Source organism: Haliotis rubra, unplaced genomic scaffold, assembly GCF_003918875.1.
Source record: "Haliotis rubra isolate DU_JTF1 unplaced genomic scaffold, ASM391887v1 Scf1, whole genome shotgun sequence".
Taxonomy (NCBI): domain Eukaryota; kingdom Metazoa; phylum Mollusca; class Gastropoda; order Lepetellida; family Haliotidae; genus Haliotis; species Haliotis rubra.
Genome location: NW_025764891.1, coordinates 1,942,192 through 1,966,989, shown reverse-complemented (window position 1 = coordinate 1,966,989; position 24,798 = coordinate 1,942,192). Strand labels below are relative to the sequence as shown.

Genomic DNA, 24,798 nt, shown 5'->3' with positions numbered 1-24,798 from the left:
TATGCCAAAGAATTGTGTCCCTTAATATTTATTGCACAACCTTTAGTAACATTACAGTAAAGCTCAACAAATTTGTGAAAGCGCCATAGAATAGATTCAACAACAGTACGGTGATAAATATTCCACAACAATGAGAAAATAAGAGCTGGGGCTCCAAATTACAATTGGCTGACAAACCACTGGGAACACGTCTTTCAGGCCTGGAGGACCTATCGGACATGAAACTCCTCGTCCATAATGGCTTCCATATCCGAATGTCTATAACTGTAGTTTAAGTTACGAATGAGAAGAACATTTCAGTGGTTACTGAAACATCTCTTAATAACCAAAGGGACTACAATCATCCAAGACATCTGTCATAAAACCAACAATTAAGTATTTTCGCCTCATGTTCCCGAGGATTGCTAATTGATCCGATCAACACACTGCTCATGTCTAATCATGTGGAAATCAACAATTACCAGTTGGATATTAACATCCCCCATAACCAGACCTTGCAAATTAATTAGGATCAATTTGGTTAGATTACATTTAGGACAAATGAGCCATTGTGGGCCAGTAATCTGTAATTGATGATTTGGGAGATGGTCATTTAGAAGAACAATAACATCTGTTTAGGAGGCTGGGCTGATGAAGGATTAATCAAAGGACCAGCTGTGCTTGGAGAAATTAACCTTAACGATTAAGATGTTGTCGGACAACTGTACAGAAAATGAAAACATTCACAGAATTTGACCATTATATTCGAGAGATTCGTTTAACAAGATCATCTGTTGTTATTGAGATGTATGACCCTCCGCCATTTTTGACAGATTTGCTCTTACAACTCTCAAGAAACTGATGGAATGCATTGTGTTATATGCAGCATTTAAGATACACTAAATTTTCTTGGTTCTTAATTACAACTAAATCATATCTGATCAGAGTGGGTGAGTGAGTGAGTTGGATTTTACGCCGCTTTTAGCAATATTCCAGCAATATCAGAGCAGGTGACACCAGAAATGGGCTTCACACATTGTATCCATGTGCTGATTCCAACCTGGGCCTTCAGCATGAGGAGTGATAACTTTAACACATAATCGGGTGTATGAGGTGAGGTGAAACTGGGTAACTTTAACAATATAATTGGGTGGTGTGTGAGTCACACCAGCTGAAAGCCCACTGAGATACCATGCCGCAGTGAAGCATGAATACCCCACTCAGACATTATACTGACTCGTCTTTAATTTAAGGCAATACCATATTTTAGCGTCTTTTTGGTATGGCCACAATGAATTATTTGTCCTTGAGATATTAACATCTGCTGAGAGAATTTATGCCAAAATCAGTTTTTTCAAATGGAATTTGGCCAAGAAGTATAACTTAGGTTTCAGGCAGAACTACATATAACTTTTTGGGTCATTGAGTTATGTACTTGCTGGTGTTCATCTCAATTGGGCATCCTAAGTTTCCTTTGAGTCTCCAAATAAATTGTACCAACCTCACTCAAACTCAATTGGGTATTTTGCCATTTTCCATTAATTGTAAAAATATACTAAAGTTTAAATGTTGGTTTACGTGTTTGTTATTCATATTTGATCTGCAATATGAAAAACTATAAGAAAGACTGTAAGTTGCCAAGTTCATGTGTTGAAATAGAAAACCTCAATACACCTCAGTTATATTATCTATCCACTGGTACGCAAGCTGAGATTTGACATGTTTGTGTCTACGCATGTAAGATGAAATTTATTGAGTATTTACAAAATTTCAAGTGCACCTGTATGCAATAGTCTCAAAAGGAATTGAGTTTTCATATAAATATTTGCATAATTTACGGAGATATGCAGCTTATCTGTACCTCTGCTTCAGGTGTACTGAGAAAGTTCAATAATGGTCAGATAGCTGATTCCCATCCACTGATTCACCCACCTGAACTATGTATAACAGAGATCAATTGGTACAACACCTCATGTGCTATATATTTACATCAGTGGATAAAGACTGCATGACAAGAGGAATGGCTCCAACTTGCCAACAGTCAACTTTCTCTTCGTGCTGAGCAGTATTTAGCAGCTCCACTCTTTGGGGTCTACATTTCACAACTTTTGAGATACAATTGAGGTTTCTACAAAATCTTTAAGAACGTCATATGACTTGAGCTCCCAACCAGGGCCTAGATTTTCGAAGCTCTCTTAGCGCTAAGTGTCTGTGTGAGTTTGGTTTTACGCCGCTTTTAGCAATATTCCAGCAACATCACGGCGGGGGACACCAGAAATGGGCTTCACACATTGTACCCATGTGGGGATTCGAACCCGGGTCTTCGGCGTGACGAGCCAACGCTTTAACCACTAGGCTACCCCACCGTCCCTCTTAGCGCTAAGATAGTCGTAAGTTAATGTTAATGTATGGCACTTACGACTATCTTAGCACTAAGAGAGCTTCGAAAATCTAGGCCCTGGGCTACAACATTCAAGGCTGCACTGTAAATCTTTCCAAAGTCTTACAAAACATGAGGTGAATTCCATATTTCACACAGAAGTGACCAAAATAATAATCGATGTCATTCCCTATTTTGGTTTGCTCTGCATTTTCCCATGACTTTTCAGGTGAAGAATTTACCTTCCTTTGCATGTGTTTGTGATGGGTGCCATCGGTGGGATGGAATATTCTTCTGCTTTCAAAGACACCATAAAGTATCACTATTTGAATATCTGAGAGTGATTCATCAATACACGGTCATAATATAGCCAGATTTGTACCACACACTGCTTTTCGTAGATATTTCTCACAATTAGGAAATTACCGTTTGTCCCTTTTTATTCATTTAAAAACAATTAATACTGTCCCTGTCCAGAATAAACTAAAATTTTTGTCAAAAGTATTTCAACTATGGAAAGCAAAAATAATTAAGCTTATATCAGTATTGACATGGATACATGATGATGTTTATATAGTTCTTGGGTCGATAGCGTATTGGGCATAACTGATAAAATAAATTCAACACTGTTGGTTTTGAGATCAAGTGAACACCTCACCTCTTCCTCTGAAGAATCCTTCTGTGGTTTGTCCACCACAAGTTCATCCTCATTGACCGGTCCCGACACATGACTCACACCATCGTCCGAGCGGGCATCCGAATGGATACCACTGTCATTGGAGTCTGGGGAGTTGATCATGGTGCTTTCCTCGAACCTGAACAAGCAGAAATGAATGTGCCAGTTTTAGCCTTATTTCAGAAAAACTACAGCTATATCCGTCAAGGAACACCACAGCAAGCTTTAGACACTGAAACATTATGCAATTTGACCTGGGTTATACTCTCCTGAAAAGCACCCTGCTCCAGTGATTAGTTACCAAATTAAGCTGAAATTGTTTCTTGACAGATTACTTTTCAAACTCATGATGCCAGAGCCAGCCATAACTGCTTTCCTTTTTCAGAAACTTTGAAATGTGAAGATTTTCATCTAATCTAAGACGCTAAATATTGACATCATGAAAAATTTCCGTTCACAAACTTCTGATGTACTCAAATGTGTGTAAGATTATACAACCAAGGGTTGTTTATTTTAAACTGATCAATGGAACATTTAACATTGTAATACATTTCTTACTTTTCTTCTGGAGCCTTTTCCTCAAGAGGAGTTTCCTCATCTTCCACAACTTCCAAGCCATCATCAGGACTGTCAGGGCTGTCGACTTGTGTGTTCTGTCGCTCACGGGCCTTAGCCTCCAGAAGGGAGTAATACCCCATGAACCCCTTTGGTTTGGAAGGGATGTTGGTGTAACAAGTGACCTCATCATCTTCCTTGATCTCGCTCCCTTCCAGCAGGTCATCCGACTCATCAAAATGTCGACGTCCATACGTCTCATCGTCGCTGTTCTCATCGCTGTCTGGCGAGTTCAGCTTATCCAGAATGAAGGTTTTATCCGGTGACAGGAGTTTGACAGGGCTGGTGATGATGCCCATGTCGGACAAGTCCATGTTTGCATATTTCTTCCGGTTCAGGGTCACCTTGGTATCGGTGAGGGAAAGGTTCTTGTCGTTTTCGCTATTGACGTTTTCATCCTCGCTGTTGTTGTTGTTATTGTTGTTGTTGGACAGGTTGGAGTTGAGACGATCTTCAAAATGGTAGTTGGGGTTGGCAAAACTCAGATAGGTGGCATCAGAGTCTGAAAATAAACCAAATCAATGAAACTCATGCCAAAACTAGCATCCTTGTCTCATACTGGTAAAGCTTAATAGCCTAAAAAAGTAACTTGTTCATCTTTGCATAACATCCTTTGGCTCTGATGTACGATTTGGTCTGAATTCTCTGGAGAAAATAAAGTTGATGATAATAATTCATACGAAAGGAACTGTTGCGATTATCATGGAATACCCTATTTTAATATGAATATTTGTTAGGACATTTCTTCAGCACATGCAAAACTGATGAATATACCAGCATGCTTTTTCATCTGTTTTCGCAAGATGAAAGATAGAATAAGAAAAATGCTAATGTCTGCTATTGTGAATCTGACAAGCCATGTTTATGACAGTCCCCCGAGGGAAGAAACATGTATCCATGATTTTTTAAACACTTCAGCTTTTAAGCATGTATAAAGGGATGATGAAAGAAGAAACCATCAGTTTTCCAACATGAAGCTGAAAATACCTCAACCATATTAAAGCCAGAAATAAATGAATTTTTGGAAGATGGAAGTGACACCATTGACAACAACCCAACTGCACCAGCTAATAAAGAAACTCATTTCATTTTATCCATTTTGTCCTCCCACTCCAAATTGGCAAGCACCCTGAAGACTGATATTTTAAAATCAATACTGCATCTTCATATGTTGCTCTTGAAACATGGATAATAGAAAAGCAAAGAGCAAAAAGTAGCTGCAACTACCACAGACATATGATGGCACAAAGTAATGTCTATCATGAGCATTGGATGAGTGGTTGAGTGTGGTTTGACAACTTTTAGCAATATTCCAGCAATATCATGGTGGGTGACACCAGAAATGGGCTTCACACATTGTACCCATGTTGGGAATCAAACATTAGGGTCTTCAGCGTGACGAGCGAACGCTTTAACCACTAGGCTACCCCAACGACCTGAGCATGGGTAACAAAAAAAAGGAATCTACTGACACATTACACAGTGTCATGCTTTTCTTCCACAATGTCAACTATTCTATAAGAACTTGGGTCAAGTGTCAGGTCACTTTGCCACAAACGTGACTACAATAAGGTATGGCTTTTCAACAAAGCTATCAACACAAGCTGACAGAAAAAACACAACACATCAAAGGACCAGCCAGAGTGGTGGTGATGAGAAGTTTGGGCTCTATTTTCATACAGACAGATGCCGTTGATAATAAATGACACTTTAAAATGAATCCTTTTCGGACAACGATGGATTTCCATTCCAATTTAAAGAGCACAACCGATTCATCTGCAAATCGGTAATCCTAAATCACTATGCTTCCTCAGTTTATTTCTCTATTTTCAATGATTAATGAACATGATGTTTTCCCCCTGTCCCTCACTCCATCAATCATAACATGCTACCATCGAACCAAAGCACAACAAATCTCCAGCTGAACAGGAAAGGGTTGCTCTACCATCCTTCCCACTCCACTACAGTGCCAATTTTGGTTTTATTCCCTTTGGTCACCTTTGGCTATTTAGCCAATAGACACAATTTCTGATAACACGAACGTGAAACTCAGTGAGTAAGCGCCGATTGGTCATTTATAGCCGAGAGCGTGAAATTGCTCACCTTTAGCGATGGCGTAATAGACAACAGGTCGGACGAAATGACAAGTTGAGTGTTTCTGTAACGACACTGCAGGACGTATTAGACCACTGGATGACTCACAGAGTCAGATTACATTTAACCCTCTATGGTTTATAGCCTTCCGAAGGAGAGGGAGATTAACCACGTGACAATAAAAGTCACTCAGTCACAACTAATGTGTCACTTGTCCTCAAAGAAGTATGATGGCATGGAACTGCACTTCATGGGATCTCCACGGCCACTCCAGAAGCTGTTGTGTTCTGATGACTGCAGCAAGGAACTGAAGTAACTGCTGGGCAAGCTATTGGTATTCAAATTTTGCCTTTCATGGCAGTCTGTAATTCGATAGTCAATGTGCTGTGACAGAATTGATGCCACTCATGAAATATTACCTGAGGAGTGAATGCACTGAAGACCAACTTTCTTTGAAACAGGAACAAAAACAAGAACAAGAACATATTGTTGGAATTGGGATGAGATTTTAGAACACTATCAGAAACAATGGGTATGCACTGAAAGGTGAGGTGAAATTGGGTTTAAGGTCGTGCTTGAGAATATTTCCCTCATATGACGACGTGCATGCGTGTGTATGTGTATGTGCGGCTGCTTGTTCGAGCCCAGACTTAAGCTGGTTTTATAGTGCTAGCCCGCTGAGATACCATGCCGCAGTGAAGCATGAATACCCCACTCAGACACATTATACTGACTCCGAGCCAACCAGTCCTTGTTGTACCCATTAATGCCGAACGCCAGACAGGGACCAACAAGTACCATATTTTAACGTGTTTTGGTATGACGCGGTCGGGGATCGAACCCGCGACCTTCCGCTCTCCGGGCGGACGCTCTAACCACTACACCACGGAGGCGGTCGGTATGCACTGACAGCACCAGTACATCATGAAAATGTTCGTAATGAATAGAAGCAACAAAACCCTTTTAACATCCAAGAAATCTCTGCCAAAAGCAGAGTCACTGTACAATTGTGACTACATCATGAACATAGATTTGTTACAGCAGTATTACAGATTATGATGTTGTTGGAAACAAATGGAGTCTGGACCAGACAATCCAGTGATTGTCACCATGCGATAAGAAGACAGAGATGTGTTTATGAATCACTATGAAATGCATTGATGTCCCTTTAACTACTTGTACGGCTTCAGTCTGTCATTCAATCCTCAAATGTGTGAGTTTTGTCTTATGCTGCAGGTTCCAACATTTCATCTACATGGACTTTCAGTCAGGTGATCCAGAAATAAAAGAAATTCCCCAAAGAAAAAGTTCAGATTCTGTTTTACTTAACACAATCTCCTCAAACCATACATCCACTTGAAGTATTGGAATCACTCTCAACACATAAGAACAGCATTACGGTAAACCAAAACAGACATTTTGCAATGAAAAAGGCCTGTGTTTCGGAACAAGTCATCAAAAGCGTATTACATTATCAGAAATTGACACGCAAATCAAGCTAAATCACATCTGAATGCCAACTGACTGTTTTTAAACCTATATTTGTCTTGGCGTGGATATACAGCCTGTCGTAATAACTCATGTTAACTGTCAAGGCAGCGGCCAATAATGTCAGAACAGGCCCACTCCAACACAGGACAATCTCGTTAGGGCTCATAATATACGCCCAGACCAAGACTTGTCTGCATCAGTGGTTTGCTTTGTAAGCGTCAGTTGAAATGCTGGTGCTTGCAGGCAATATTATGTTTTTCCAAACTGACAAAATGTCATTAAGCACATAATTATCCTGTTCAATTGTCTGGACTAGCAACTAACTAAGGATTCACTTGCAGTCACACGAAAAAAATTGGAACTAGGGAAAATGTTGAGATTAGAGTAAGCCTTCCCCTACACTGAGTGAGTTGGGTTTTATGCCGCTTTTAGCAATATTCAAGCTATATATGGCAGCAGTCCGTAAATAATAAAGTCTGGACCAGACAATCCAGTGATCAACAGCATGAGCATCGATCTACGCAATGGGGATACAATGACATGTGTCAACCAAGTCAGCAAGTCTGACCACACGATTCCGTTAATCTCCAGCATTATCACTGTGGGGGACCCTTCCTTTACAGAAATTCTGCAGGTGTACTTTATTGGAAATGCCCAAATTGAGAAGGATTACAAGAAAATGGTTATGACTGTACTATTACAATGTTGATGAGGAGGACTAGAATGGTGGTTGTTCATGATGATGGCAAGGGAAGAGATTGATGGAAGTATTTATAGACATGGTCAAGATGGTGTTGGTTTTCAAGAAATTTATTGTGAAATATAGCAGTATATAACTGATGTCATATTAACATGAAAAATGATTATGTAAACCAATTTTGTTTTTATCTGTGAGTAATACTCACGGATATTATACTTGTGAAGTGTAACTCCAAGCTTGAAATATTTTGCACTTTTCCAGTTACCACAATGACATTGTCTAAAAATAATTCTCAAAATCCCGAAAAATGTTTCTGTAAATCCCTTTACAGATGCTCCTGGTAGCAGGGGGACACAACCCTATACAGAGAGATCCATGGTAACAAGTAACGGTAAACATTTCTTGACATGTCAAAAACAAAGATGGCTGGCAAGTAACTCTTTCCAAATAAGCTTCAAGCTTCCCCTCGCCATTTCAACTGTCAACCACAAGGCAAATGATCCTAAAAATGCCAGCCATTTTTTTTCAGCAAGTGACAGTCCGGATTAGACAACTATTTATGTCATGCTTCAGCCACACAGAAAATGGTGAGCTTGCTGGGCGCCGTGCTGCCAAGTTTACTGGAATCAATGATGACTCTCAGATGGAAGTGTCACTTTTAATTAGCATATCATGTTTAACTACACAGGCATATATACCACTGATCAATTGAAAATTCTTCATTTAAACCACACATAGTTTCTATTGGTCAGACAGACACACAAATAGCAAGCTGGCTGTATAAAATCATTAAATTAAATTTTAATTTAAACTATAATTTTGAACAATGAAGCTGAACGGGTGTTCAGTGTTATGCCACTTTTCACAATATTCCAGCAATATCTTGGCAGGGGACACCTGAAATGAGCTTCACACATTGTACACATGTGGGGAATCATCGTGACGAGCGATGGCATTAACCATTAGGCAATCCCACCACCCCATGTGGATGATCACAAGGAACCTCAAACCCAAAATATATGTCCATGGTATGATAAAGTGTTTTTTAACATGCATAGGATGAAGTCTGCATTGAAAAATGATTACAACATCTTTTGTCGCTACTTGGGTACTGCGTCATGTTGCTTAAATTTTTGCTAAGTAGGCATATATTTAATTTTTATTCTCACAGCTTCTTGATAAATGGGGCGGTGGGGAAGCCTGGTGGTTAAAGCGTTCGCTAATCACGCCGAAGACCTGGGTTTGATTCCCCACATGGGTACAATGTGTGAAGCCCATTCCTGGTGTCCCCTGTCGTGATATTGCTGGAATATTGCTAAAAGCGGCGTAAAACCCAACTCACTCACTCACTCTTGATAAACAATAATATTAGAAACATATTAAACAGCATTCACACTGTAATATTTTCTATTTCATCCATGGTACCTGTTTATCTGTAATTACCATATCTCAAAGGCTCTATTATGAAAAATACTAAGGTAGCAAACTAAGGCTATAGTATTACAAATCTGCAAGTGAAACTCTTGATAAAAGAACTGCACATGATGTTTGAAACTGTATCTAAGTCAAAATATTCAAGCATCCTTCACTGTCATCGAGAAGTATTCCATTTACATTTTACTTTTCACCTGAGGCAACAGATTTTCAATAAAAATATAAAAAATACATAAAATATTTAGTACTCCGTTCTTATGTGTAGCAAATACTTTTTAACCATAAAGTGATAAATATGTGCTTTTTGTCAGTTATATGTCATATGTGGGCTGGAATATTTTGGAAAATCTAAAAATTCAGAATTCCTTGAAAGGTGAAAGTGTTTTTTCTCTACTATGGTAATGAGTTATCGACTGAAACATGAGGACTCAAGCTGTAGATATCCACAAGTATTTATCTAATCAACTGTCATCAACTGATACTGACCATAATGTTGTAAAAATGACATCCTTTACAATGGGGGCCATACCATCTCTAGTCAATCCCATTAAAATGACAGCCATGCCATCTTAAGCAAATTTAAAGGTAACTTCAGTTCCAAATCCAAGATTTGTCAAGATCTTAACACTGTTCACTTACTTCCTGGTCTATGCTTGCAGAGTAAGCCAGAGTAAGTATTCTGTAAATCATTTCCCATCTATCTGAAGAGTGATCCATTCCCTTGATGTCTCAGTTACTCTTTGAAAAGTCCCAGCAAATTTGCTCTTGTAAATCAGGCTTGTCAAGGACTCTCAAAAAGAATTGGTGTTAAAACCTAATTATTCATCAGTTATTTGAGATGTGATCAGGAATTGGCAGAAATGCCACCATGATGGACAGCCATGGGCATTTGATGACCAGGTCACTGCCGAAAGAGCGTCCATTTCCCAACAACCACTTCGACCTTCCATCGTCTTGACAGATCACAGCTTCAACTGCCTTTAATAAAGAGAAAGATTGGAAGCCCTCCACCCTTACGAGATTGCTTCTTTAATAATGGTCACCAAGAGGCCACAAAGGATGGAACGGTGAGCAAGCAGGCAGTGATACCTTGGGGAAAAGTGTTGGGTGAAATCAAACAAGACGAACGAAGGAGGGACAAGACAGTTTGGACCAAGTGAAGACAGTCTGGAATGGGTTCGTACAATGGCTGACATCACCACCAGCCAATCAGGTTACAGCACTGTTGCATCGTCTGTACCTGTGGCTTGACAAACATTGAAATCAATATCTTTGTAGCGAGCCAGAGGCCTTATGATGCCCTTCAGCCTGTGACCGAGCAGAATCTGTTTTGGAGATTGACTTTCACTTTCGGTGGTATTATTACAGCCTTGAGTGACAATAAACCAACCTATGCACCTCTCGCGAAATTCTCATACATGACTAGCGAGGCATTTAGACGAAATCCACAGTGGCGGAATCGAAACTGCTTGCGTCCCTAAGGGGCTCTAAGTAATGAATGCTTGGAAATTACTGTGGGATGGAAGCAGTGCAGCGAGACGACAGGATCACGACATAAATTGCATTAAACACCCTCTGCATTTGTGAGTAAGCTCCTTCAAGATGTATTCGGAGGAAGTTTACGAGCTTCAGCTTGAGAAAAAGAAGCCCAGTGCATGAAAAAGTGGAGTATCGATAACACTGAACTGTTTGAAATGCTCTTAACAAGACTCAGATTGTCCGTGTTGAAGAAAAAGAACACTGATACTTGGCTCACACAGGATTAAACTGATATTCTTGTTACTGTAAATATTGGCGGAATTACATCAGCCTTATGAATCATACAATAGACTCAGAATCAATAAGAATCCAAAGCTATAGAGTTCAGTATAACAAGGGTACTTTTTTCTGATCCTTTCTGATAAGACATTACTAGGTATTACAGGAGAGAAGAAAAAAATAACACTTTCAGAAATAGAATGGATAACATCAAAACCATGTACCTTTGAGAGACTGAACAGATGCATAATTATTTATTCTGAAAAATACTCTTTTAATGTTTATTTGATGAAAAAATCATATGAATCATAGAGGATCATAAGTAATCATAAGTTAAAAAAGAGTTATGGCATACATATTGCTAAATTATGATGTATTTGTTCAATAATGACTGTCTTTAGAATATGCTAAAACTGAAATATGGGTTATGATAAAAGATACCGGTAAGTGACGATACAATAATATACTAAAACAGGAGTAAATACGAAATATTGAGTGAGTGAGTTAAGATTTAACGTCACATCAGCAATATCTCAGCCAAAATATGGAATAGTGAGTGAGTGAGTTAGACACTGCCTTGAATAGTATTTCACATATATTACAGTGTGTCAGCTTGATGTGGGAAGAAAGCTCAACGTGGAGTAGGAAATCAAAGGGCACACTTGTAATACTTTTAAACCTATAATCATGGTAAACTGGGATTTGAACATACAATCATAGGATCCTTGGGTGCCCAAGGAATGCAACTCTGCAAGGCTAATTGCGACAGTTGGGATAACTGTGTCCCCCATACGATAGAATATACTCCAAGATGCTTTAACAGGAGAAACTATAGCATAAAGACTGACGGAAACGAATAAGGGAACATATGAAAGTACAAGTGTTCCTTTATTCATTTCCAGAATTTCACCCACAGTGCAATACATGCCTTGTGAAGAAACATGGAAAAGAATAAAGGAACACTTTACTTTCATGTGTTCCCTTATTTGTTTCCATGATCATATCATTATCAGTGTACTCCAAAACATAATCCATCTGTGATCCCAACACTATGTAAACCACATCTGTGATCACAATGCAACAAATACAGCACATTGGCCATAACGTCCATCACTTGTACATTATCAACTGGAACGTGAGGGACACACAAATACCACTGCCAAACGTTAAAGTTCTATTTCCTATTACAGGCTGAGAATACTGTCTCTTCCCAAGGTTTTCGAGAGCTAGTAAAGAAGGTGATGCCACAGGTCTAGACCAGGACAGACAAAGTGAAGCCTCAAAGGAGTTTCCATTGGAACAAGTTTGCAGACAACCTTAATCTGGAGGGAAAGCAAAGCAGTTTATTCCAGGCCCAATCTGGCAATGGATGAAGGAATTGCAGTATTTAGCAGTTGGTTTAAGGGGAAAGGTATTGTCCTGTCAACAACGTTGAGCAAAACTGTCGACACTTTCGATGAGCACAGCTAGCAGATAGGGGAAGGCTCATATTAAAAAATAACATACTAATAATATGATGACATTCTACATCTATTGTGTGATGTGTTCCATATAAATGCATGTATATGAATAAAAAATTATGTTTGACATTCTGATTATGTTGCAGGTAAAAGCACATATCAGACAGAATGTAACCCTTCCTTGTTTCTTGAAACTAAAGAATGGTGATGGTGGCCACACGAGTACAATGCTTTAGAAAGTGCCAATTTACTGAAATTCTATGATCACAAACCTTTTTACATCAGCCTACAATTATCTGCAAAACTTGCCATGTATCTGTGACCACAGAAGCATTTACCCCATGTGGAATCTGCCAAATATCTCCGAATCAGCCACAGATCTGAGCCCTTCATATATTGTCACACAAATCTAAAAACCCCTAAGCATATGTTATTAATACTTTCTGATTATCATTACCAGAGAAGCAATGGGGAAACTTGACCTTGACCTTGATAAGCATATAATGCACCTAAGGCACTAACGTTTGCATGTGTAAGTGTCCAAGTAGCACAAGCTCTGATGTTATCCTGATGGACTCTCAGCTCTGGTGTTATCCTGATGGACTCTCAGCTCTGGTGTTATCCTGATGGACTCTAAGCTCTGGTGTTATCCTGATGGACTCTAAGCTCTGGTGTTATCCTGATGGACTTTAAGCTCTGGTGTTATCCTGATGGACTTTAAGCTCTGGTGTTATCCTGAGGGACTCTAAGCTCTGGTGTTATCCTGATGGACTCTAAGCTCTGGTGTTATCCTGATGGACTCTAAGCTCTGGTGTTATCCTGATGGACTCTCAGCTCTGGTGTTATCCTGATGGACTCTAAGCTCTGGTGTTATCCTGATGGACTCTAAGCTCTGGTGTTATCCTGATACTCTCAGCTCTGGTGATCCTTATGGACTCTAAGCTCTGGTGTTATCCTGATGATGGACTCTAAGCTCTGGTGTTATCCTGATGGACTCTAAGCTCTGGTGTTATCCTGATGGACTCTTAAGCTCTGGTGTTATCCTGATGGACTCTAAGCTCTGGTGTGTTATCCTGATGGACTCTAAGCTCTGGTGTTATCCTGATGGACTCTAAGCTCTGGTGTTATCCTGATGGACTCTCTGGTGTTATCCCTGATGGACTGTTCTGGTGTTATCCTGATGGACTCTAAGCTCTGGTGTTATCCTGATGGACTCTAAGCTCTGGTGTTACCCTGATGGACTCTAAGCTCTGGTGTTATCCTGATGGACTCTAAGCTCTGGTGTTATCCTGATGGACTCTAAGCTCTGGTGTTATCCTGATGGACTCTAAGCTCTGGTGTTATCCTGATGGACTCTAAGCTCTGGTGTTACCCTGATGGACTCTAAGCTCTGGTATTATCCTGATTATCTCTACATTCTATACAGTAGGTGTGACAGGTCTGTAGATGCACCATGTGGTGACAGTTCTCAAAGCAATCAGCAGCATTATATACTACATTCTTAAACAGGATCTACTGAACTCTGTATTTTCACTTGTCTGTAGAAACTGGAGCTGTAACTTCCAGTACAGTTTAGATCTTACACATCACCAAGCTCTGATTTTAGCCAATAATCTGAAGCATTGAGTGCAGTGAAATTCTGTTCGGTCTAGCAGGTTTGGCTAACAATCATCCACATAAAACACTGAATTCTACATAAAGGCAAAGATCCATGTTAAGACTAGTAGTTTCAAAGTTTTGGCAAAGACATTCCGTAGATTCTATTGGCACTGTGACACTCCAGAGTTAAATTCATCACTTCTTAAACGTGCAAATGCAATTCAATTTGTTTGCTTATTAACATAAAAAAGTATTACATCTTTTTGAACAAATATAATCCTATTAACATCAAAGAAAACAATTTCTACCTGAACCTTGTCAACAAGAACACAACTTTCATAGCTGAACTAGCCTAACAATTCTCATCATCCAGGTCTTAATTCATCTGCCATCAATGGAGGCAGTTCTATGGAAGGAAATAACCCATATTCAAATGAGAGTCAATACACGGCTACAAGGACACCCTCAAATCAATTACTAATTCCGTATTTCAGGGGAAAATCACTGGATATGGTATAAAACACTACTGGAAATAATTCCAGAATACCCTTATCCAATTTTCCACACCGTTCTTGTGGATAAAGTCTACAGTTCAAATATGTGACTTTCACTGCAGCTAACGATATTGATTTCGACCAATGAGATTCCTGACAATCATATTCTTTTAATACAAATTTACATGCCCTTGCTATGCTGCGATCCATATTTTAGTAGTGTGATGTATTCTACATGGAAGCAAATAATCATTTAACAAATTCAAAGCCAGGATATGTATGGTTCTAGAGAACTCGGAAGGTGTTTGCACATATTTGCAAAAATAGATGAAGCCAGAGTCTTAATGTACCACCAGGTACTCCAGTTCAAAAATACTCCTTTCATATCTTGAAAACTAAACACAAACACTTCCTAAGTACTGGGTATCCACTTTTACCCATATCTTAGGATTGTAAAAGTACAACAAGTGGCAATAATTTATACAGACCTGTGTCATGTTAACCTCAAACATGACATTTTTTGGATAACTTGTGAAGATCCGGGTTAGAGTTGGTCTTCAGCAACCCATGCTTGTCGTAAGAGGCAACTAACGGGATCAGGTGGTCAGGCTCACTGACTTGGTTGACACATGTCATCGGTTCCAACTGCAGAGATCGATACTCATGATGTTGATCACTGGATCGTCTCGTCTAGACTTGGTTATTTACAGACCGCTGCCATATAACTGGAATATTGCTGAGTGTGGCGTTAAACAACCAACCAACCAACCAACCAACCAACTTTTGGGAGGATAGAAGTCCATTGAAGAATCTCCAATGATATCAAGAATATTTGTGTTGCTGGCATCAGAAAAACACATCCGCCAGAACTTCAATCGAATGAAGTCCCTGAGTCAGACCACCCTATTAATTCAGTGGCCTTGCATGAACATCATAGATCTTCAGCAACCCATGCTTGTTGTAAAAGGCAACAAAGAAGATCAAGCAAGTCAGGCTTGACACAATGTCCCAATTACGTAGATCGATGCTCATGCTGTTGATCACTGGATTGTCTGGTCCTCCATTATTTACAGAAAGCTGCCACAAACAACAAACAAAACTTAAAGGGCAATTTAAAAATGAATTGAAGGCAAGTGAGTCAAAAGCCCTTGTCAAGAGGTCTGTACATTCAAATACCATAGATGACTCTATCACCTCTTGTTCTGAACATAATAAGTTCTCTAGGCAATATCAGTCTTTAAAAGCACACTATCATGCCACACTTCTCTAAAAATCACTGCTGCATTTTTCTCATTAAACTAACTATCAGCTACCATATAATTTATTTCAATTTATTTTTAAGATTACAATATGAAATGAAGTTTGAATGAATTAACGCAACGTTGCATCAAATCGATTCATGCCTTCTACTGACTGAACTATATTTCAAGCTTAACCCCATAGAGTTATGAAAATACTTGTGATTGAGGCCAGTTCAGCAAACACCGACAACAACGCGTAATAGCGGCAGTTTTGATGTACTAAGCTTAAGGAGCAATCGCTTACATTCCATATTTATGGCAAACAATGTTTAACTGTTTGGAAGCTGTTCACCTCGAAGTTTCAATTATCGATTTCAGGCATTTTTAAGGTCGGATTAGGTCCATCCGTCTTGTATGCCACGTAGGTATGACAGTTCTGATCAAAGCGAGGAGATATAGTGCATGAGATCATTTCCATTTTAAATAAGTTGATACATAGGAAATAATCTGCTTGTGTTGCTTCCTGTCTTGCTCTTGGTTCCCTGGGTGGGAGATAAATTTTACGAGTGTTCTTGCTGTCGCCATTGATAGAATCATGCATTATCCTGGAGTCCAAGTATGTCATCAGAAGCGTTATTCATAAACCTCACTTGTGAGGTGTTGGAGCACTATATTCGAATCCCCAAGTTGGAGGGTGAAACTTCCGCTTTAATTCTCCAATCAGAAAGTTTAAGTAGAGTTTACTAACCATCTAGTTGTGTTAGTGTTTTGATTATGAAATTCAAGCTGTAGTCTGAGTTGGATTTAGAATCCACTTGTATCCCGTCGCTCTAGGTTATTAAGCTCTTGAGAAGTCCTTGACGATGTAGGTGCATAACCAGGTGTGTCTGTCCTCGTTGAACTTTTTATGTAAAATTGCTCTGACTGCCGCAAGGCCTCTGTCCCTAACTCTTGACAGGAGGCCTCTAGCAGAAAGAAAGCAGCCCAATCATGAAGGTTCAGATTAACTGGACTTGTAGGAGGCTTTCGCTCACTGATATATAGTTGTCACTTCGTAACGTAAGTCTTGAATCTGTGAACTAAAGATCGACCTCTCATGTGGAAAGTCAGTTGTCCATGTGATCCAATCAGAACAAGGCATTTTGATTCTGTAGAATACCCGGCGGCTGTGATGTCACGGTGTAGCGAGGAAAAACTTGTATAAAAATCTTGCCGTCGTTGATATTAGCATGCATTAAGATTACAATATGAAATGAAGTTTGAATGAATTAACGCAACGTTGCATCAAATCAATTTCATGCCTTCTACTGACTGAACTATATTTCAAGCGAACCCCATAGAGTTATGTCCTTTGGAACGCTCTTTAAGAATATCCTATAACGCAACTTGTGATTGAGGCCAGTTCAGCAAACACCGACAACAACGCGTGCGGCAGTTTTTGATGTACGGAGCAATCTTTACATTCCATATTTATGGCAAACTGTGTTAACTGTTTGGAAGCTGTTCACCTCGAAGTTTCAATTATCGATTTCAGGCAAGTCGTAAGGGATAATAAGTCTTTTATTGCATCAATAAGAAGCTAAAATGAGTGCATATACCACCACATATATATTATAGACCAACATATTGTCGAAAAAGTGTGACATTGTGCCCATAAGTTGTCACCAAAACTCAACATAACATTTTCACTATAACTCCACAGCTGAAAACAATATCTCAATATCAAACCCTTGATACACAGTATAAATTTATTTTGTCTACTTTTAATCATATGTAAAGCAAAAGACACCATACAGCTCTGTGGCAGTGTTCCCAAGCAATGAACTCATCATAATATCAAACACAAACTTCCTCCACCTGAAGGCCCATAACACCATTATTGAGGTATATTTCTGCAACCATGTCTTTAATTAAATTTGTAAGAAATCCAATCATTTCATAAATCTAATCAAATCTAAGTAACTGAACAATATTTGAAACCAAGTTTTTAGGGAAATGATTCATTTTGTAACTTCTTACCCCTCAACAGCACTATATATAAATTGGTTTGTTTCCATTCCACACAAAAAGAGAGTGACATGCTTCTTCCAATATAGATTTTTCATGGCAAGAACTCACACACTTAAATCATAAGTGTCAGAATTCAAATTGGAAAATTTGATTATTTAGATACACGATGGTGATGTTTTTTCATTTGCCTGTTTCTTACAATATGATATGAAGATTAACAATACTATCAACAAGATACTCAGCAGAGATTGTAGCGCCAGTGTGGGCAATGATCGATACAACATGTAGTGAAGGCAAACAATTTTAAGATTAAAATCCAGGAATACGTTTAAGTAAAATATCACAGGAATATTTTTCAATAAAAATATATCGTTCAGTCACAAATCATATGGGTAAGACAAATGGGACCAATCCATGAGAGCACAAACTCCATGGGAAATATGTGTATTGATAAGACTACAAGGTCATCAGAGATCCATGAAATGACCACAGAAGTATTTGGTGGTGGTCAAATGCAGTCAACAATGTGTTCAACATAATTGCACCCATTCAGCAAACATGCATGCAAGGCCAAATACTGATACAAGTTTAGGTGGGGTAGCCCGGTGGTTAAAGTGTTCACTCGTCACACTGAAGATCTGGGTTTGATTTTCGAGCTTTTTGGTATGATGTGAATGTGGAATTGAACTTTCAAAATTCTGTTCTCCATGCAAATGAGTTGAGTTTAATGCTGCTTCGAACAGCCTTATAATACTATGAAGGTAGTATTGGCATCAAGACTGATAGCTAGTCCATTCATGAAAAGGCATTTTTGTTTTATGCAGCAGATTATCCTATGCACTGAAAGTTAATGAATCTTTTCAAATGACTCTCTGATCAAGTACACCGATGAGCCAAAGAAATTCTGTACTTCACTGGCGAAAAACAAACACAGAGAAACTGATCTTACCTCTGAAACCCTACCACTGACTGACTGACTGAGTTTAGTTTTACGCCTCTTTTAGCAATATTCCAGCAATATCACGGCGGGGGACACCAGAAATGGGCTTAACACATTGTGCCCATGTGGGGAATCGAACCCGGGTCTTCGGCGCGACGAGCCAACGCTTTAACCACTAGGCTACCCCACCGCCCCCTGAAACCCTACCAAGGTTATGTTGACGAGTGGGTCTGTCGGTGATATTTTTCACAAAAGAATTTTAAAAAATACAACATACAGTCAAGGGTGAAGTATTAGTGATTGGCAGCTCTTCTTCGGAGAAACAAGTCTTTTCTTGATCAGGACTCTACAAGAGGTAAGCCATATATGATATGAACCAGATAGATTGGCGTTCTACTAGCTCAATTCATTTGCCCTCAGCCAAGTCATTTGCCAAGAGACAACTGGCTGCCAGTTTACCCTCAGCCAAGTAGACTAAACAGAAAAGTTGTCTACCTCTATACTGCTGTGTATAGGGTATCAATTTCAATACCTTGTGGGAATACCTTGTGGGGAAGAGGGTGAGAAAGGATGAAAAGGTGAGAGCATAGTGAGCAAGGGGGGGAAAGTGGTAAAGATTTGGTAAAGATTTGGTTTGGTTGTTTTTTAATGCCACACTATTTTCCAGCTATATGGCGGCGGTTTGTAAATAATCAAGTGTGGAACAGACAATCCAGTGATCAACAGCATGAGCATCAATCTACGCAATTGAGTGAGTGAGTGAGTGAATATGGTTTTACGCCGCTTTTAGCAATATTCCAGCAATATCACGGAGGGGGACACCAGAAATGGGCTCCACACTTTGTACCCATGTGGGGAATCGAACCCGGGTCTTCGGCGTGACGAGCGAACGCTTTAACCACTAGGCTACCCCACGGCCCCACTACGCAATTGAGATATGATGACATGTGTCAACCAAGTCAGTGAGCCATTAGTCACCTCTTACGATAAGCCTGGTTTACTGAAGACCAATTCTAACCTGGATCTTCATAGGTCAAGTGGTAAAGAAGGATGGGGAGTAGAATAGGTGCGCTTTCAATCTGCTTCTTTCGTGTTTGAATCTTGAGACCCCCTAAACCTTTCGATACTGGAGCAAGGACCAAACGACGTTTCGGCTTTGTCAAACACAGCCTTGTGACAATGATTACAAAAGGAAATACCCTGTGAGTAAATAAAATTCATACAAGTCGATACAAAGGTGAGGGTATCAAATGAATGAAAGCAACATGGGCTCCAGTTCAGTCAAGAATTCCACCACAATTGCTTGACAGTGTAAGGAATTAAAGACTCTTTTGAACTTACAACAAAATTAAAGAATTTATTGACATGGATTAACATCCAAGAGAATCGTTTCTGATGTGATTATGGGACTGAAATGCCAAATGTCTGTTCAACATTGTTTGATTCTCATAGAACCAACATCCATTTGACAATAATTACATAAAGCCATTTCGTTCCATAATCATATTTTCTAATTCCTTTTGGGACCAATAAAAGAAAGAAACGGACAAGAGAGAAAGAAAGGGTTTGCTGCTAAAGTCTTCAGATGCTGACATAAAATGTGATTGCATGCAAATTGAATTGTGACAAAAACTGCTGCTTCAGGCAGGATTTATGCACCATGATGTTTTTAAAGATGTGATTAATAACTCACAGAATGAATTATTACAAAATTCCATCAAACAAATTTTGCAAATATGATGTTATGGAAACAAAGCAGCTAAAGTCTGTTTCCAGCGATATAATTATTTCTGAACATTGTAAAGGTGCAGATTACACGTGAGGGTATTTCCTGGAGCATGTTATAGAGAACGTAATTACAGGGTAAGCAATATACTGATAGTATATAGAGTATACATGTATTTGAAGCCACCAGTCTCTGCTGTATATCCATTTTCTCTATTCTTTCAGTCATGTCATGTCAAAAGTTGGCATGATCATATTTTTTCAATAAGGATACCATACATGCCCTCTTAAGCACCCCTGGTGCTTAGAAAATTAATAGGAGTGGAATCTATTAAATCTATTTTGAGAGGGAGAAAAATACAAATATAGGCAAAACAAAAGCCTCTGCTTGAGTTATCTCCCTTATCTCCATACCTAGCCTGTCACTTTCAAATGTGCTTCAATCTGTTCTGTCTCATCTGCCACAGATTACCTTAAAATATCAGGAGTCACAGAAGACGTCTGTTTTGCTAGACATCTACACTGATGACTCACAACCACAATATATACATTTACAGAAAATTCTGAAAGACATTTAAGTGGGGGCCTCAAGTTGAGGTCTATGTTCCCCTGAACAGCTTACTAGACGGGCATTATTACATCAGTCTGGGGCTGATTGATTGACATGTCTCCAGTAGTATAGAATGGTGGTTCCTGAACAGTAATAACTACCAATTACACCATTGAAGGCAACAGGAGAAACACAAGCCAGCACTTCCCGATCCAGGAATACACATGATGGTGGCTTCCTTGTGGATCTTGGTTCCTTCATGAAACCAAATACAGCTAACCACAGATCGCGGTCTGGATCCTGTTGCACAAAACAATCTTAGCAATATGACAACAGTAAGCACGGGTTAGTTCACAAAGAACTGGGGTCGTTCTGTAGAAATGGTTTAGATTCCAGGGTCCGTCTGCTCCGACCTATATGAAGCATGGCCAACATTCAAAGAAAACATGCACCTAAAATGTTGAACATTGTATTGATAAACATAATTACAAGATATTCCAGAACCCCTGTTCCTCACAGCAATCGTAGCGCTAAGATGATCGTAACTCCCATACTTTAACAAAGACTTACGACAATCGTAGCGCTACGATCGCTTTGAGGAACGGGGCTCAGAACTGTATGAGAAGGTACTTAACACTGACAACCTGTGCAAGTCGACCCTGTGTGATGCTTGTGTAGTGTGTTCCCTGAGCCTTGTGTAGTGTGTTCCCTGAGCCTTGTGTAGTGTGTTCCCTGAGCCTTGTGTAGTGTTCCCTGAGCCTTCTGTAGTGTGTTCCCTGAGCCTTGTGTAGTGTGTTCCCTGAGCCTTGTGTAGTGTTCCCTGAGCCTTGTGTAGTGTGTTCCCTGAGCCTTGTGTAGTGTTCCCTGAGCCTTGTGTAGTGTTCCCTGAGCCTTGTGTAGTGTGTTCCCTGAGCCTTGTGTAGTGTGTTCCCTGAGCCTTGTGTAGTGTTCCCTGAGCCTTGTGTAGTGTGTTCCCTGAGCCTTGTGTAGTGTGTTCCCTGAGCCTTGTGTAGTGTGTTCAACAGTGCTCTATTTGGTATCTTTATGAAGTGCATGTCCTGGGCGAGTATATATAATACATACAGGACCTTCTTGTGCACATTTATTGACCTCATAAACATATCTTCCTCTTGTTGAGGGATCTGTTATAAGCAAACAAAGCCCTAATCATGACAGGACTAATTTATTATGTATAATTTTGTTTCTAAGAACTAAAAACTACCAAATACACATGAACCAACAACACAGAGAGCCACATGACACATACTGTATAAAACATGCACTTCATCTGTAGCCATAAAAATGATTGGTAGGTATATTTAGCAATTACTTTCATTAAGTTTATTCTGTCACTGTACAGAAGGTTTAATTCTTTAGCCTTTGATTCCCGAATCCTGCTTGTGAGACACATCTTTCATGAAATTCTTCCATCATTATAGACAGTGAGGTAAAATAGTTCCGTCGTTGTGAAGTTGCGTTTGACTGATAATCCAGCCAGTTAATGGCGGGGCAAAGATAAAGGAGCCCTGCTTTAAGTCTGTTCTAAAGGATGGGAGTTCAAGAGTGAATGAGTTTGGTTCTACGTCACTTAGAACAGTATTATTGAATATTACATGCGCAGTGAATAAATATCAAGTTTATATCCCGAGATAAATCATTGTCACTTTGGCCAAGGGCTACTCAGTGCAAACTGAAATGTTTTCACAAGGGACATAAACTTGATATCAAACTGAAGCGAGTGTAATATTCTATTTATAACCACAGATGTAATTTGAAAAGCAATCAACATTTTCAAACCGTTTGCATAGCAACTATGAGAAAGGTCAAGGTTACAAAGTTTGTGCCCATATCACAGTTGAAGTCACTTATGTCATGGCTCTGTTTGGAACAGATTCTTATTTTCTTTTTCCACTTAGGGTAAACACCAAAATTGTGAGTTGTTGGCTTTAATACGAAAAGTCTGTACTGAAGTCTTTTCACCGTAATGCCTCATCATAGTGAGTGAGTAAGTATGGTTTTACGCCGCTTTTAGCAATATTCCAGCAATATCACGGCAGGGGACACCAGAAATGGGCTTCACACATTGTACCCATGTGGGGAATCGAACCCGGGTCTTCGGCGTGACGAGCGAACGCTTTAACCACTAGGCTACCCCACCGCCCCTGCCTCATCATAACTGAGAACACCCACAGTAACGCCGGTCTTGGACAACACAACTGAGAATATGAGAAATGTTATTGACCGTAATACATTGAAGTCTTTACATGCAAAGCGTACTTGATTATGTCTATGTTACCAGACATGGCGGAGGGCTGCTTGTGTATTACTCATAAGCTTGACATTTCATCTGGAGGAACTCCACAAAAATGTAATTTTTTGAGTAAAATTGATATTTTATACTTATCCTGACTCATGCTCTTTTGCTTGTCTCCTTCCTCTTGCGAACATAGTGGAACACTTGTATCTCCCTAATTGAAGTTCCCTTCAATGTAAAATCACTAATTAGTACACCACGAGTTACCTCCCTTCCACAAGCTCGGGAACGAGGGCGCCACCTCTACCCATGTGCCTCACTCTCTCCTCATATACTGAGCCCAACATTTGAATTTACAGGGAAATCCAAAGTGTTATTTGGGGAGGATGGGAGGGTTGACCTCATGAGTCAGGATAAGTATAAAATATCAATTTTACTCAAAAATTACATATTTTCCTTATCCTGACTCATGCTCTTTGCTTGTAGAATCCAACAGAGCCGGAGGTGGGAATATATAATACTTTGGATTTTAATAATTAGTGATTTGAACTGTGATGATTGTAATAACCCTATGAGAACTTCATAAAGGCATTGAACTGATGAATTCCTGCTGCCAGCTTATCAGCTGCCATATAGAGTTATTACAATGTACTTATTATGATAAGTATATATAATATTAATACAATGCTTAAGACTAATAGACTTAAGCTTGTTAATATGCTAGTATAAACTCCTTAGAGTTTGTTAGCTAAAATACTTTAAGATATAAACATAGCACTAAGCTTAAAAATATGATTAATTTTAAGCTAATTATATAATAACAAACCTCTTTAGGGTTTGTTAGTTAAAATATTTATATGATATAGACAGTGCTGAGCTTAAGATATGAATAAGCTTAGCTATATATATAACAGCAAACTTTGTAGAGTTTGTTAGCTAATACATTTTACAATATGAGTATAGTATTGTGCTTAAGATATAATTATCTTAAGCTACATATATAATAGCCAAACTTAGTAGAGTTTGTTAGCTAATATATTTTTACAATATGAGTATAATACTGTGCTTAAGATATAATTAACTTAAGCTACATATATAATAGCCAAACTTAGTAAAGTTTGTTAGCTAATATATTTTTACAATATGAGTATAGTACTGTGCTTAAGATATAATTAACTTAAGCTACATATACAATAGCCAAAAACTCTGTAGAGCTTATTAGCTAATAGATTTATAATGTAACCATAGTACTAAGCTTAAGATATGATTAGACTTAAGCTAAATGTATATAGCAAAAACTCCTTAGAGTTTATTAACTAATATACTTTTATGTTATAAACATAGTACTGAGCTTAAGATATGATTAAACTTAAGCTATATATATATAATAGTAAACTC

At 39.0% G+C, this 24,798-nt stretch overlaps 1 protein-coding gene across 1 annotated transcript in view; it reads right to left on the bottom strand.

Moving 5' to 3' along the window:
- Nucleotides 1–24,798, bottom strand: part of LOC124286914 (amyloid beta precursor protein binding family B member 2-like) — a 130,891-nt gene that overhangs the window by 40,025 nt on the left and 66,068 nt on the right. The window contains 2 exon segments of the mRNA XM_046723402.1: nt 3,018–3,174; nt 3,594–4,152. Coding sequence (XP_046579358.1) covers nt 3,018–3,174; nt 3,594–4,152 — 716 coding nt within the window.